The following is a 16,754-nucleotide window of genomic DNA, read 5'->3' as shown; positions in this document are numbered from 1 at the left end:
CCTGCTCCAGGAGCGCAGCCCCGGCATGCAGCACACGCCAGCCGTCCCCACTTGGACTCGTTTAGCAGCCCAAGCGCTTCAGTGGGTGCACTGAACCGTTTACCCGAGTCCTAAGCCTGAACTCCGCCCGCGGCACCCTCCCTGGCAGGCTCGGCAGAGCCCACTGCTTCCTTCCCGCGGCGCTGCCGGGCCCGGGCCGCGCTGGCAGCTGCCGCCCTGAGGGGCCGGGCTGGGCTCTCACCGCCCACCGGCGGGGCGGGCGCGGAGGGAGGCCCGGGCGGCGGGGCTGGTGTCTCGGCGGGGTCGCGCCGGGCTCCTGTCCGGCGAGCAGGCGGTCCGGTCGGTCGGACGGACGGACGAGAGGAGCCGGTAAGATGGCGGCGTAGCGGCTCCCCCCGCTCGCAGCCCGCCCTCGGCCGCCATGAAGCTGATCATCCAGGAGACGTACGCGGAGGCCAGCGAGTGGGCAGCCAAGTACATCCGCAACCGGATCGTGCACTTCGGGCCCGGCCCCGGCAGGTTTTTCACGCTGGGGCTGCCCACAGGTGGGTGCCGGGGTCGGGAGCGGGGCCGGGGGGCCCTTCCCGGCGCTGAAGCGGCCGTTCCCCGCAGGCAGCACACCGCTGGGCTGCTACGGGAAGCTGGTGGAGTACTGCAGGAACGGGGACCTCTCCTTCAAGTACGTGAAAACCTTCAACATGGACGAGTACGTGGGTGAGTGCCCGCAGGCGTGAGGCATGTGGCATTCCTTGTCTGTGTTGCTGTCTGTCGTGAAACCATAGAATGGTTTGGGTTGGCAGGGACCTTCAAGACAGCTCCAGCTGCCTGCCATGGGCAGGGATGCCTTCCACTAGCCCAGGTTGCTGAAGGCTCCATGTAACATGGCCTTGAGCACCTTGAAGTGTCCACAACTTACCTGGGCAACCTGTTCCAGAGTCTCACCATCCTCATACTAAAGAACTTCTTAATGTCCAGTCTCAGTCTTCTCTGTTTGAAAACCTTTGTCCTATCACAGCAGACCCTTAGAAATGAATAAATAGATAGGTGTGGAGCAGGTAAGGACCCATCTCATCAACTGAGGATGTTCTGGCTGAGGGGAGACCTCCTGGCTCTCTCCAACTCCCTGAAAGGAGCCAGATGGGGGTTGGTCTCTTCTCCCAAGGAGCAAGCAACAGGACAAGAGGAAATGGCCTCAGATTGCCCTAGGGGAGATTTAGGTTGGACATGAGCAACAATTTCTTTCCCTTGAGGGTTGTCAAGGCCTGGCCCAGGGCAATGGTGGAGCCTCTGTCCCTGGAGGGGTTTCCAAACTGTGTAGATGTGGTGCTGAGGGACATGGTTTAGTGGTGACCTGACAGTGCTGGGTTAATGGTTGGACTTGATGATTTTAAAGGTCTTTTCCATTCTAAATGATTCCATGGTTCTGTCATTGCAAGCTGAGATAGTGTGCAGTATTTACTGCCACCTTTGCTCAGGACTTATAAAGGTCACTAGCTCCAAGCCTCTTGCAAGGACCAATGTGTTACTTGTCCAGCTGCCCTTCCCTAATCCCTCTGCACTCCTGATGAGATAGCAGAGCAGGGCTGTTTCCTTTGTGAAGCTGTGAAGAAACAGCCTCTTCATTAAAAAAAAAGTGGAGAGATTAGTGGGCAAACCTAAATCTCCAAAGGTGAAAAACATACAGGCTAAATGTTTGCTAAAAGACATGATGCTGAGAACTGAATTGAGGTTGAGAGAGTCATAAATGAAACAGCGCAGGCAGTGCTCTGGTACTAATGCCGCTGAAAGTGCTTTATGTCATGGGGTGACACTTTCAGGTGTCCTTAGTCATGCTGTGTTGCCAGGTCTGCCAAGGGACCACCCAGAAAGTTACCACTCCTTCATGTGGAACAACTTCTTCAAGCACATCGACATCTCACCAGAGAACGTTCACATTCTGGATGGGAATGCAGCTGATCTCCAGGCAGAGTGCGAGGCCTTTGAGGACAAAATCAAAGCAGCTGGAGGAATTGAACTCTTTGTTGGAGGTGAGAAGCTGAAGGTCTGTCACCACTGGCAGGAAGTGCTGCCTTTCCTCCACTAGCTCATTTCTGCTCAGGAGATTTCATTTGCAGTGCAGTTAGTGGGTTTGCAGTGAAAGGCCCCCTGTTCTCCTACAGCCTGGGCACTCAGATATGCTGGCAGCCTTGTCTGCTCCCCTAGTTTTAGGTATTTCAGCCCAGTAGGTGAATTGTTCAGGAATCAATTAGCAGAAGAACCAGGCAGTGCTAGAACTGTACCAAATACAAACCATAGTACAGCTGCCAAGGCTAACAGGAAACCCCTAGGAGCAGTCAAGAGTCCTGTGAGCCAACAGGAGCTCCAGGCAAGCTTCTCCCATCACTTTACCTCAGGATTCTGCTGTCAGCTTTGTTTGCTTGGAGTCTGCTGGCTTCAGAGAAGGCTTTTGCTGTCATTCCCTCTAGAAGCAAATTTGAGCTTGAGCAGAACAAGTGTTTTTCTCGGCTCTGTAGCTGTTCCCGAGGCACTGAATGCCCTTCTAATAGGAGTTTGCTTCTGACATGAGCTGTTCCAGCCACTGACTCTCCTCTCCTATGGTCTCTGTCACAGGTATTGGCCCTGATGGTCACATTGCCTTCAACGAGCCTGGATCAAGTTTGGTATCCAGGACACGAGTGAAGACCTTGGCTATGGACACCATACTGGCTAACGCCAGGTTCTTTGATGGTGACCTCTCCAAAGTCCCCACGATGGCTTTGACAGTTGGAGTAGGCACTGTCATGGATGCCAGAGAGGTTAGGAGGAAAGCAGTGACTTCTGATTGTACAGCACCTCCTGAGCAGGGCTTCCTGGAGCAGCATTACACCCTGCTGGCCCAGGGCAGCTGATGCTGCTCCTCTCACAGGCAGCTCCTGACTCTTGCTCTGTCTCCTTGTTTGCTTTACTAACACTGCATTGTGTAGCCCTGCAGCACAGTTGTGATCCACAGGGAGCTGATAGGTTTGAGTGGCTTTGCTTGAGAGTCTCACCTGGGGAAATACCTGCAAGAATCACTGGTTGGCTTGATGTTAAACCAGCAGATCATGAAAGCCAAGTAGGTTGGCTTTTGAGTCTGCCTTGATTTGTACTAATGAAGTTTCAGCATACAGGTGTCTGGCACCCCAAAGTGTCCAAATAGTAACAGGCACCCACCAAGCTGTGAGTTGACAAATGAAACACATGCAGAGCAAACTGACAGAGTGAAGTGCCTCTGGGGAGAGTGGTAGATGTGCCCTCTTAGGGACCAGGGCAGCTCTCTTTGGGTTGAGAGGGTGTGGGTATCTGAAGACTTCTTCTAGACCCTCAATGATACATTCTTTGTCTTGGAGTCCAGGTGATGATTCTGATCACAGGAGCCCACAAAGCCTTTGCATTGTACAAAGCCATTGAGGAAGGTGTCAACCACATGTGGACAGTGTCTGCCTTCCAGCAGCACCCCAACACTGTGTTTGTGTGTGATGAGGATGCCACACTGGAACTCAAGGTGAAGACAGTGAAGTACTTCAAAGGTGAGTGTTGGAGCAGGCCAACTTGTTGCTGTAGCTGTTTTTCAGAGGTGTCTGTTAAATCAGCTCCCAGAGGTCTGCATTCCTTACATGTAACAGCTGAGATGTACAGTGATCACAGGAGTGCAGTGGGAATGGTCGATTCATGGATTCACAGAATGGGTTGGTTTGGAGGGAACCTCAGAAATTGTGATCCAGTTCCAACCCCCACTGCCATGGGCAGGGACACCTTCCACTAGACCAGGTTGCTTAAGGCCTCATCTAGCCTGGCCTTGAACACCTCCAGGGAGGGGGCATCCACAACCTTTCTGGGCAACCTGTTCCAGTGTCTCACCACCCTCACTGAAAAGAATTTCTTCCTAATCTCCAGTCTAAATCTGCCCTCCTCAAGCTTAATGTGGGTGTGGGAAACAAGGAGCAAGGATTGGTAATGCTTTGTTTCATTAGCATCCAATCAATGAGAATTTTGCTCTACTTTGTCTACTTCAGCTCTTTTTGTCTTGTTCTATCAGGTTTAATGCTGGTTCACAACAAACTGGTGGAACCCTTATACAGCATGAAGGAGATGGGAGCAGAAAGCAGCCAGTCCAAGGGCCCATACAGTGATTAACCCAGCATGTTTCGAGGCTTCTGAGCCAGCTTTCTGCAGAAAACCAGCTGGGAAGAAAGGGAATCACTGCAGAAACTCCTCTGCTCTTTGTTCTTAAATGATCAGCATGATTCTGTGCTTGTTTCTCTCCACTAAAGAGATTCAACACCTGTCTTGATTAACCAAGGGAAATGGGCTCCAGTAGCTGTGTCCTACAAAGCACCACCAGTGGCTGATCCTCCTGCAGGTGAAGTTAGCGGAGAGTAAATTTCATCTCTGACACAGCTGTAATGCTGTGGACTGAAGGCCCCAAAACATAAGAGATGTGAAATTACAATGCCACAGAAGCCAAATGGGAATCACGTTGGGATGTGTTCCTCACAGTTTGGACGAGTCCCTCGTGTGTCACCCCCTCCACAATACACCCCTCCATTGTGCCATTTAAACTGGGAACTGAGCTTGTTCAGCCTGGAGAAGAGAAAGCTCCAGCATCACCTAAGAGCAGTGTGCAGCACAGCTGCTAGACCAGCAGGAAAATGAAGCAGGCTCTCCTGGGCACTGTGCATTGAAAGATTAGAAGAGACAGTGGAGCTCCAAACTGGATACAAGCACAAAACCTGCCCCTGAGGACCGTCTGGCTATGGGGCAGGCTGCAGAGAGGTTGTGCAGGCTCTGTTTGTGTTGAAACAGGGACCCTAAAGATCATCTACTCCCAAACCCCCTGCCATGGGCAGGGACACATTCCACTAGACCAGGTTGCTCAAGGAAGGCCTCATGCAGCCTGTCCTTGAACACCTCCAGGGAGGAGGCATCCATGTCAAAGCCCCTTGCCAAGCTCTGCTTTGAGCCAGATGATTGGACTTGAGACCATTTAAGCAAAGGGGAGGTGATGCCATAGTGTGACATGGCACCATTAATCCAGTTAATGGTTTCATTTACACCTGTGTGATTTCAGTTGGTATCACACAAGAAGCTGTACTTACTGGGTGGGTTTGGAAGCTCTCCAGAGGAGGCTTTACAACCTCTCTGGGCAGCCTGCTTTAGGACTCCAGCACCCTCACACCAAAGAAATTTCTCCTCCTGGATTCCAGTTTGTGTCCATTGCCTCTTCTCCTGTCACTAGACACCACTGACAAGCCTAGCCCCATCCTCTTGCCCCCTCCCCACCTTCTTCTCTGATCATTGAGCAGATTCCCTCTCAGGCTGCTCTTCTCCAGGCTAAACAGCTCTAGGACTCTGAGCCTTTCCTCAGAGATGTTCCAGGCCCCTCAGCATCTCTGTAGCCTCTACTGCACTCTCACCTATTGTTCCCTGTCTTGAACTGAGGAGCCCAGAACTGGACCCAGTACTGCAGCTGTGGCCTTACTGGGACAGTTGCCTTCTTATCAAATGTTATCAAGTGAGAGGCAGGACAAACTGGGCAGCACTGATTTCAGTACACAGATTTTATAAACCTTTTATCTCTTAATGGAACTTTCTAGAGTAAATGTCTTAATTTTTACTAAATGGTCTCACTGCTGCATCTGGGCTCAGTCTCTCTCTGCTGGTGAAACATGGAACAGTTTGAGGCTGAACAGGACTCCCAATGCCACCTCTGAACAGCACAAAACCGTGAAAGCATGCCAAAGAGTTGTTCCTCTGCACCAGCTCTCTCACCTAGAACCAAAGCTCTGTTAGCAGTTTAGTAGGAAGAGCTGCTGCTGCTTCTGCTTCAGGAGCTCCCTGCCTGGTCCAGTGTCTGCTGGCAGGTTTCCACCAAACACCTGCTCCAGTTCTGGCCTGCCAGGCAGCAGCCTTTTCCCATTAAACACGTGGGGATTTTTAAAGGCAAAGGGAGGTCACAGAGATTGTATCACAGAATGTCTGCAAGCAATCCAATGCTCTGTGTGCAGACAGAAAAGGAGCAAGGGAAGAAAAAGATGAGGAAGAAACTGCTCCACGTTACTAGATTTGCCTGCCATGCTCTCTGCTGGCAAAGACAGGCTCTAGTTTTAGCTGTTCCACCTGCCAATTGTCCTGAGTCCTCCTGTCCCCTCCCAGGAGGGTCTGTCCACCTCATTGGAGAATACAGGAGCTCCAGACCTAAGTGCCCAGAATTCATAGACAGAGGAGTTTCTACATCACCATCCCTCTCTCCACACAAAGCTCCTGGAAGCAGAGGTAGTTCACTACAACCTCTTCAAATACTTTACTACAGCACTGGTACTCTGCTAGCTCTGGCAGACATCTCCAGCCTTGTCACCCTAGTAACACCCTTTAGTGTCCAGACCCTGCCCTCAGCCCATTTCTGGCCTGGCAGAAAGGATCTTCCCAGCTTCCTGTAGGTTTAGGAGATCCTCCATGCAGGCAGGAAAGCAGAATTGAAGCACAGGCTTCTCCTCACAAACACTGCCCACATGGGCATCTTAGCAAGAAAGCCTCTTCCAAAAGCAGGCAGCTGCGGGAGTCAGGCTGGAGAAACATACGGTGGCCAGTGGAAACCCTTGTGGGGACTGCAGCTCAAATCTGGTTCTATCCAACAGAGATTCCCAAGGGGAATGCAGCTCAAAGCTGGCTCCATGCAATACAGCAATCCCAGAGTCATGTCACAATAGCCACCACCTATCAGTCAGGGGCTTGCACTGTCTCCTAGGGAAAACCAGGGCTCTCTTTTGGGTGTAAGGACACTTCACACACATGAACCTTCAAATGTCCATCACATCCTGCACCAGCTTCACTCAAGAGCTTTGTGCAAGCCCAGTGCTGCTCCACGTCACTCAAGAGATGCCTCATGGTGCACAAGCTCTACCCAGACACTGCTCTACCCATGCCACAATGAAGACAAGTAGGGAGACTGTTCACTGTCGTAAAGTGAATTTAGTGCATGTGAAAGGTGCAGGAAACACAATTTGAGTTATACACAAATGTAAACTTTCCCTACATGCTGTCCTACAGCCTACAGCAAGCCAAGAGATCCACCTTCACCAGCTCTTCTCTTTGCAATCACTGCCATGTCTAACAGCACAGGCTCTGATTGTCTGTGAAAGGAGCTCAATCAGCTGATTTTGGCCAGAGCCAAGTTTAGTATCAAATTTATTTAGTGTCAATCAAAACTGAATGAAAGATGATCACCTTGAGTTTCTGAAAAGCCTTCCAGTTCCTGAGCTACCCCATCTCCATTCTTTATTCTGAGCATGGTATATGCAGATTTCATTTTAAAATGCCTTTTTTTTCCATGGTTCTGCAAGTGGAAAAAACTTTAAAAAATGAGTGGTTCCCTCCAATAGTTACTTAATGCTCACAAAAATACTGAGCTTTTAGTGGGAGAACAATTTGGCCCTTCAAATATTTTGAGTTGCAAGGACACTGAAAATAAAAGGATCTAGTTCAGAAACAAAGCTACCAACTTTTCCTAGAACTATCAGATTTAATCTATGAAGAGTTAGTAGAAAATAAATTACTTCATCATCTGAGAAGGTAGCTCTCAGTATCTTGAAGAATCCAAGTCAACCTCAATATAAATATGTCTTTCAAGATCTGGTATCCCTCACCCTCTTGCTGGGCAAATGCTCTGCTCATGGCCTTAGCACTCATCATTGTTAGAATAAGGTGAGAACACAACAGCAATACTGAGATGAGTCCTCAAACTGATCCTGGAGACGACTGCTGGTCACTTCTGCTCTCACAGTCAGCAAAGCAAAGACCCAGACACTACAGCCAGCAAGATGGGAGCTAGGGATGTTAACACCTCCACAAGGTATCAGTGACAGAGCAAGAACCTGCTGTCCAGAGCAATGAGGCATGAAATGCCACAAAAGCAACAAAATGAGTTGCTGAACATAGGAGGAATTTTCTGTATCAGAAAACTTCCCTGTGCAAGCAGCATCAGCAACAGCTCTAGAGAGAGCAACACAGCTATGACACAACTGCATTAAACCCCACCAGGGATGCCAGACTAGATCCTGGGAAGGTGAGCAGTCTCCCTGAAGGACCCTTACCTCCCCAAAACGTCTGTGATGTGGGCCTTCAGTTTTGTTTGCTTTTGAAAAAGGGACATTTCTTAGTATGTATTTTTCCAGTAATTTCCCAACTTGTGACTGGTTGCATCTCTTGAGATGATGATTAGGGCCTTCCACCGTGACCCTGAGCACAGGATGGGTAAAATGGTCTCCTTTGGTTTTGGTAACAGCCTCTAAAGGGTGGTATCCTGCAGTGCAAGGTAGTTATCAATTCTTCTGTCACACAATGGAAGTGAGAAGCAAACAAACTTGACACAAATGGGAAGCATCTCTGGTTTGTTCAGCTTTTGTTGCTAGAGGAAGCTACTCATCTTCATCTTCGTCTTCCCAGAACTCACCATCAGTGTGCATGGCCTGAAACAACCTGCAAGGCAGCCAAAAACTGACATCAGGATGTAAAAAAACACCCAAATTACAGTATGTACAAAAATAAAAAAATCAGTCTGTGACCAAACCCACAAAAGCAGCAAGTTGCACTTGTGTCAGTACAAGTTTTGCTTGGTTTTAGTATCACAAACCACTCACTGCAGGCCTCAGGGTCAATTAAAATGACTCTGCACTTGTACAGCACCTCACAGCAAAAGGTTTTACAGCATCTTACAGACATGATTCATAGAAGGGGGTGGGTTGGAAGGGACCTTAAAAATCATCCAGTTGCAACTCCTCTGCACTAAGCAGGGACATTATCCACTAGATAAAGGCTTGTTGAGCCTGACCTCAAATATCTGCAGGGATGGGGCCTCAACCACCTCCCTGGTCAACCTGTTGCAGTTTTACATCACCCTCACAGTAAATAACTTGTTCCTAACACCCAATCTAAATCTGCTCTTCTCTAATTTTAAATCATTGCCTCTCATCCTGTCACTCCAGGCCTCTGTAAACAGTTCCTACCCAGCCTTCTTGTAGGCCCTCCTCAAAAAATCTCTGAAAATCTCAATAATCCAAAATGTAGTAGAATTACCTGGCATGCTGCCCCTCCTAGCTGCTCTTTAGGCAGGGTAGCAGCAGCAGCCTGCTCTAGCTCACAATCTAATCAGACAATACAGAGCTCTTTTCCTGTCACCTGCTAATAGGGAGAAGAGTCCAACCCCCACCTTGCTCCAACCTCCTTTCAGGGAGTAGTAGAGAGTGAGAAGGTCTCCCCTCAGCCTCCTTGTCTCTAGAAAGCAGCACACATAAATACAGACCTGTTAAAGCATGGGGAAGATGGGTCATGGAAGTGCCTGTAGGGGTTCACCCTTGACAGGGAGCCCATACAAAGCCAGCAGAAGTACTGCCTGCAGCCAGTGCATGTCATCTTGTTACAGCCATCTAGCTTCTGAAGGGAAGGAAACAAGAAAGAGCAGTAAGAAAATCTTACCAGGTCAGCCCTCAGGTCTAGCCCCCAAAACCCACATCAGCTCATCCATGTTTTACTCAGACTGGGATTTTGTTATTGTTCAAATGAAGGAAGACCTAGAATCACAGAACTGCAAATAACACTGGAAAATGGTGTCTTGCTGAAGCTAGTGGCATTGCCTGACTGTAGTCTGGGACACATGGACAATAAAGGGATTAATCAAAGTGGATTCATGGAATGGTTTAGGTTAGAAGAGAGCTTAAAGATCATACAGCTCCGAACCCCCTGCTATGGGCAGGGACATCTTCCACTAGACCAGCCTGCTCCTCCAACCAGGCCTTGAACACCTCCAGGATGGGGACATCCACAACCTCCCTGGGCAACCTGTTCCAGTGTCTCACCATCCTCACTGGAAAGAATCTCTTCCTGATCTCCAGTCTAAATCTCCCCTCTTCCAGCTCAAAGCCATTACTCCTCACCCCGTCACTACAAGCCCTTGTAAAAAAGCCCTCTCCAGTACCCCTTCAGGTACTGGAACGATGTTCAGACAAAGATCTGAACAGCAGCAGCTACTCTGTTTGCTCAAGTAAATATAATCTCTAGAAACACCATAGAGTCACAGAATTGTTTGAGTTGGAAAAGACCAATCATCAACCCAACACCACTATGCCCACTGAACACTTTCAGGGATGGTTACTCCACCACCTCCCTGGGCAGCCTCTTCCAACACCTGACCATGTAACACAGTCAGAAATAGGAAGTCCTCCTACTCTTCCTTAGAATGTCAGAGAATGGTTTGGGTTGGAAGGGATCTTGAAGATCATCTTGTTCCAACTCCCTGGGCACTGACAAAGTAGTGAGCTACACCACGTTGCTCCAGATCCCATCCAGCATGGCCTTGAACATCTCCAGGGCTTTTTCCTTCTCTGGTGAACTTGGATCCTATAAAATCTCTGTCCCAGCTCACATGCAGAACTCAATTTACACTACTTTCTCTCAAGAGTTCTTTCTCTGATTTTTCAGCCTTTCCCTTCCTTGCTCACCTCTATTGGAGTACCACAGCAAGGACAGGACTTGGAGTTCTTCTCCAGCCACTCTTTACTTTCCATTTCCTCCAAGGCTTTCTGAATCACTCGTTTACCATAACGTTGTTCCAAAAATCTTTTGGTTGCTTCATCTGCTTCTAAATACTCATTTCGTAAATCCATTAATTTCTCTGAGGAATAAAACAAAACAAAACCCGAGCCCAAATCATAAGCTTTAAGAATAGATTATATGAAGTCCAACTAATAACACAATAAAGGAAATTAACATCATTAATTAAAAAGTATTAAAACATATAAAAATGGATATTAGAACACCTCTACCTCAACTTTTTTTTTCATAGTTTCATTCTAAAAGAGACCAGTTGATGGAATCAGAGCAGATCTAAAATGTACTATTTTTTCTGAACATATGTTCAATTAAACTTTGTCACAGATTTTTCAGGCCCAAATCCTGCTCACTACATCCCTGCTTTCTGCAAGGTTAGCCAAGAGGACCTTTGAGGGTCCCTTCCAAATTGATGCGTTCTGTGACTCTAGAGAAGCACCCACCTGATCCCACTATCAACTCTGCCAACAAAAATAAGTGGATTGACAGGAAAAGGTAAAGAAAGGGATGTTCAAAATTCTTCTCTTGCTACAGCCTCTCAGCATTCAACAATCAGCAGTTTGGGGATTTCCTAAGCTATGAGTGTCCTCAAAGGAACACTTTTTAATTGTGAGCACCAGAGCTGCCCCAGATGAATGTTTAATCTTTCAGCAAGCTCATGTGGTGATAAGTTCCTTGCTCAACTCCTGACTTCCAGCCTTTTTCCACATGAAACTTAATAGCTTCTTGATCCATTTCTGAACCAGGATGACTCACCTGCAGTAACTTTGCAGGGAGAGACCCCGTGATAGGTCATTCTGCAAAGAGTACAGAAAGCATAGTTGCAGCAGGAGCAGATGCCCATGGTACAGCCTGGTTCTTGCATGACCGGTGTCTGGCAGCCGGGGCGAGGGCAGTAGACAACGTCTGCCATCAGGTCCAGGCTGGACTGCAGCAGCAGGCGGTCATAGCGTACAAACAGCTCCTCCCCAACCAGCTCCTTCACCTACACAAACACAGGAAGATCAGACAGGTCTGAAACTCTGAGCCTGCTGCACTCAGAACAGCAGGGTAGTGCTTGCCCTGGGCTCAGCTCTGAGGCCACAGCTTGAGTACAGGGTCAGTTTCAGGCCCCTCACACAAGGACACTGAGGTGCTGAAGCATATCCAGAGAAGGATCTGGACAACAGGGATGGTGAGGAGTAGCTGAGGCAACTGGGGTTATTTAGTCTGGAGGAGGCTGAGGGGAAACCTCCGTGCTCTCTACAACTCCCTGAAAAGAAGTTGCAGTGAGGTGAGGGTTGGTCTCCTCTCCCAAGAAACAAGTGACAGGACAAGAGGAAGTGGCTTCAAGTTACCACAGGAGAGATTTAGATTGGACATGAGGAACAATTTCTCCCCTCAAAAGCTTGTGAAGGCCTGGCCCAAGCTGCCCAGGGCAGTGGTGAAGTCCCCATCCCTGAAGGCGTTTCAAAGCTGTGGAGATGTGGTGCTGAGGGACATAGTTTAGAGGTGACCTGGCAATGCTGGGTTAATTTGATCTTCCAGGTCTCCAGCCTGAACCAGTTCTCTGATTCTGTGATTACTTCTCACACCATTTATTACCTGGCCAGGAGTAGCAACAGAAGAACACTTCGGCTCTGGACAGTTGAGGCAGTGGACCTGCCCATCTCTGATCTGTATTTCAAAGTAGTCCTTCAGGCAGGCTTTGCAGTAGACATGGCTGCACTCACTGAAGTACATGCACTCGCTGCCCAGCTTCTCACAGAAGCAGATATTGCACAGGTACATTTTGCTGTTAAAGCACTTTCTCCTCTGAGCCTGGTCAAAGTCCAAGATCTCCCTAATCAGGCTTGACAAGGACTCTACATCCTGTATGGCTCTTGCATCAATGAGTTCTCCTTCAGCTGCAGCAGAGCCTGCTGCTCCACCACTGTCCTCCTCAGGGCCAACCAAAGGTGTCCTACTCTGCCCACTCCCTTGATGGCACATTTTTAGCTCATAAGGGGAGGAAATATTCAAGTAACTCAAGGTTTCCTCCTTCAGAAACTGCATCCAAGCGAACAAGACCACGCAGCCTCGATTCTCTTCCCATACATTGTCCAAGTGTTTGCAAAGGGCACTGAGCTAGGAAAGAAGAAACAATTCCAGGAGTCAGCAGGACTGGACAATTTGTACTGTTTTCTTCTCCCATGGTCCCTTAGTCCATACTCAGATTTCAGATTCTGGACATTTTATGTATCCATAAAATAGATGTAAAAACAATCAGAGAATCACAGACCGACTTGGGTGGGAAGGTCCAGCTTTTCACCCACCAGCACCCTTAAGTCCTTCTTCACTGGGCTGCTTTCCAAGCCCTTTGACCCCCAGCCAAGACATTCATATAGGCCCACCTCTCCAGTTGGTCAAGGTCCCTCTGGCCTGTTACCTGCACCATTCAGCTTGGTCTCATCTGCAAACTTGCTGAGGGTTCACTCAGTCCCACCACCCATGTCACTGATGAAGACATTTAACAGCACTGGTCCCAGTAGGGATCCCTGAAGAACATCACTTGTCACTGATCTTCACCTGGACACCACCCTCTGGATGCAACCATCCAATCAATTCCTCATTCACTGAACAGTCCACTTAGCAAATCCCTATACCAATCTACAGAGAAGGATGTCATGAGAGACCTGTGACACAGGCTCAGAGAGGTGAGCTCTCAATCCTCAGAATAGCGATCAGGTATAAACAGAGAGGAAACCAAGGAGCCAGCTGCAAGAGTGATATAATTACATCTTAATTTCACTGTCACCTATTACATGAACATCCCCCAGTACGTTGTGAACTGTTAGTGACAGACCCAGAATCACAAAAGCTCTGTTAAAATGTTAGTGTTTTGCAGACCTGGGCTTGTGAGAGCCATTTCCCACTAAGGGTGAACACGGGTGGGGAGACTGATGGGTAGTCTGGTGGGAGCTCAAAGTTCAGCACAAGGGGAGGCAGGAAGCAAACGGTGTATTCGAACCTGCTGATCTGAAGGCTCTCCGTGGAACTACCTGGAACAGAGATAATTGAGACAGTCTGAGAAACAGGATGAAAACTAAAGATCCAGAACTGGTTTATGGCAGACATCTCTCCTTGTTTGATAAACATCTAGCTTTAAAAGTATTTATTCAACTGTAAATAGCAGAACTTCTCAGTACAGCAAAACTTCCTGGGCTTGTATGGATGCAGTTAAATCAGCAACCACCACTGCAAAACATCCCCTGTACTGTGAAACATCCCCTACTGCACAAACCCAGAATGACACCCATCCAGTACAGGTTAAGGGGCTGACCTGTTGGAGAACAGCTCTGCAGAGAAGGACCTGAAAGTGCTGGTGGATAAAGTCACCGTGAGACAGCAATGGGCCCTCATGGCCAAGGACATTAATGGTGTCCTGGGGTGCATAAAGAAGAGTGTGACCAGCGGGTTGCGGAGGTTCTCTTCCACCTCTGCTCTGCCCTGATGAGGCCACAGCTGCAATACTGGGTCCAGTTCTGGGCTCTCCAGCTCAAGAAAGACAAGAAACTACTGGAGAGAATCCAGTGGAGGCTACAAAGATGCTGAGGTACCTGGAGCATCTCTGTGAGGAAAGGCTGAGAGCCCTGGGACTGCTGAGCCTGCAGAAGAGCATCCCCAGAGGGGATCTTATCAATGCTCAGCAAGAGCTAAAGGACCTGTGGGTGAGCAAGTGGATGGGGCCAGACTCTTGTCAGTGGTGCCCAGGGACAAGACAAGGGGCAATGGGCACAAACTGGACACGAGGAGGTTTCATCTGAACAAGAGAAGAAAATCCATTGCTGTGAGGGTGCTGGAGCCCTGGAGCAGGCTGCCCAGAGCAGCTGTGGAGTCTCCTTCTTCAGAGAGCTTCCAACTCCACCTGGCCATTATGATACTGGGCAAACTGCTGTCAGTGCCCCTCCTTTAGCAAGGGGGTTGGACTGGATGATCTCCAGAGGTCTTTTCCAACTCCACCATGCTGGGATTCGGGGGTTCTGTGATATTCTTAAGGAAAAAACAAAATAATAAAGGAACTCAATTATTGCAAAGAAATGCTTCTAATTCTAAAGAGGTTTGACGTAGGAGGATGAAAACTGCCAGGAGATAAACTCAAACAACACCCTGAGCAGAGTCAGCTATGGCTTTCTGTTCAGTATTCCTACAAGTCACTAAAGCAGCAACCATCTAAGCATGCACCAGAAAATTAGCTTGGTTAAAGGTAATTTTGTGATAGAATGTTTTGTGTTGTAAGGAACTTTCAAAGTTCATCTAGTCCAACCCCATCCAGATAAGCACAAAACATCTCAACTCACCACTCACAAAAATTTTGAAGTTTTGTGGCAATTCCAGACAAATTCTTGTTTCTCCTCCTTGGGCAGACTCCGCTCTCTTGAACTCATCTTCATCATAAATGCTAGCCAGAGCCAGCAGCTCATCCTCCTGAGCTTCTTTATCTTCTGAAGACATTTAAATATCCTGTGGAGTTAAGAGCACTCTACAAGATCAACTGAGTTAATGCATCTTCTTCTAATTAACTTGAGGTGTACAGTTTATACTACTGTAAGATTTAGAACTCAAAGGAACTGCGGTAAAACAACGTCAAATATAAGCAAGCTTTTATTATAGGTTGAAAAAAAGCCATTGAAAACAGGACAGAAAACACGGTGGAAATGGGCTGAAAAGCTAATGAAAAAAAAAAACAACCAACCAACCCAAACCAGAACCAAAACACTTTAACAGAACCTTGAAGAGTCAAAAGAAACTGTTAGAGGAAAAACGCAATACATGATGGCAAAAGTGACACAAGGACATTCCACTAACGTTTGAAAGGGAAGCTAGACCCAAACCAAGCAACCAAGCAATCAAACCAAAAACCAAACCACCATCCCCTCCACCCCCCAAAAAAAAAACCCACCAAGAAAAAAGAATTAGCCGTTCTTGTCCCTGTTCTCAGACAAGCAAGCAAACAAACAATCCTATTTATGATTAAAGTTGTTAAAGGTACCAGTAAAAGCTTCAACTCCTACACAGACATCTTGCAGATGCACTCATAGGTCTAGGTTTGGTGTGGGGGAAACAGATGTAATGGATTACCTTTTTACTCAAAACTGAACAGCTGCAGGGACTGATTACTGGCCAAGAGCTGGAAAGACCAGAACAGATTCCCTGAGCATTCCTCTGGCACAACTGGAGGTCAGAAAGCTTTGCTCACAGAAGGCAGGAAAAAGGTTCACTTCTCTTGTGGCTAACAGCAGGGGTACCTCTGACCTGCCTGTAGCTAAACAAACAAACATACACTCAGAAGGAATAAAGTCCTCTCGGCGTTCTCGTCGCGAACACTAGCGAACATTCCACTCAGTAACTCAGATTAAGGCAGGTTTCTTCTTTCTCCAACAGCAGCAACACGTTTCCGTGTGTAAGCTGCGATGTCTGCAGTCCCGATCGCTCTCGGGACTAACTCAGGAGCCTGAGAAGGCCTCGGTGGTGGAGTCACAAAAACAAGCCCACGTTTTCGGGTCAAGTTTCCCCCAACAAGAAGCTGTACAACGATTATTTCGGTTTCAACACTCTCCTCCTTTCGCTGGCAGCTGCGTTGGAGCAAAGGAGAAACACAGCAGCAGCCCCACCGCGGCTCCTCAGAGCTCTGGGGCCCGCCCGCTCCGGCCGCCCCACGCTCCCCCGGCCTCAGCGCCGCCGCCCACCACCCCGCGGCCCTTCCCCCGAGCACGGCCTGCTCCCGCTCCTCCGCCCGGCCCGCCACGGCCTGCCGCGCCTCACCGGTTACCCGCAGGCGCCCGCGTGCGGACCGGGGCCGCTGAGGCGGGGCACACACCGGCGCGGCCCAGCCCCGCACGGCCCTGAGGGAAGAGGAGGGCAGAGGGAAGTGGGAAGCGCCTGCGGGGCGGAGGCTCCAGCCCGGCGCCGGCCTCGCCCCCGCCGCTACAGCGCCCCCAGCGGGCGGGAGGAGCGAAGGCGCCCGGCCTGAGGCAGCTCGGAGCGGCCGCAGCTCCGCAGAGCCCGGCAGTTAGATGGGGTCCGAGGAGCTGCTCCACAAAGGGCGACAAGCTCAGGGGCACCCTCCCCGCCTTCCCTGAGCCCTACCATCACCAAGCGCCCCTCCTCCC

The 16,754-nt window shown here is 49.1% G+C and overlaps 2 protein-coding genes across 3 annotated transcripts; one reads left to right on the top strand and one right to left on the bottom strand.

Moving 5' to 3' along the window:
* Positions 1-209: 209 nt before the first annotated feature.
* On the top strand, positions 210-5,640 carry GNPDA1 (glucosamine-6-phosphate deaminase 1). Its single transcript, XM_064161670.1, has 6 exons — positions 210-545; positions 613-714; positions 1,845-2,027; positions 2,611-2,795; positions 3,374-3,548; positions 4,058-5,640. The coding sequence occupies exons 1-6, from the start codon at positions 422-424 to the stop codon at positions 4,153-4,155; spliced, it is 867 nt and encodes a 288-aa protein (XP_064017740.1). The 5' UTR covers positions 210-421; the 3' UTR covers positions 4,156-5,640.
* Positions 5,641-6,970: 1,330 nt separating this feature from the next.
* Positions 6,971-16,516, bottom strand: RNF14 (ring finger protein 14). Of its 2 annotated transcripts, none has more exons than XM_064161667.1 (9): positions 16,408-16,516; positions 15,724-15,907; positions 14,943-15,105; positions 13,492-13,643; positions 12,208-12,729; positions 11,380-11,608; positions 10,515-10,687; positions 9,320-9,450; positions 6,971-8,496 (listed from the first exon to the last, which is right to left on the bottom strand). In XM_064161667.1, exons 3-9 carry the CDS (start codon positions 15,094-15,096, stop codon positions 8,436-8,438), a joined length of 1,422 nt encoding a protein of 473 aa, XP_064017737.1. In that variant the 5' UTR covers positions 15,097-15,105; positions 15,724-15,907; positions 16,408-16,516; the 3' UTR covers positions 6,971-8,435. The 2 variants fall into 2 exon arrangements, with proteins under 2 accessions (XP_064017737.1, XP_064017739.1); XM_064161669.1 differs by having other exon boundaries at positions 16,415-16,497.
* Between the last annotated feature and the right edge of the window lie 238 nt (positions 16,517-16,754).

The sequence above is a fragment of the Pogoniulus pusillus genome, chromosome 22 (assembly GCF_015220805.1).
Source record: "Pogoniulus pusillus isolate bPogPus1 chromosome 22, bPogPus1.pri, whole genome shotgun sequence".
Taxonomy (NCBI): Eukaryota; Metazoa; Chordata; class Aves; order Piciformes; family Lybiidae; genus Pogoniulus; species Pogoniulus pusillus.
This window is presented reverse-complemented; position numbering and strand designations above follow the sequence as displayed.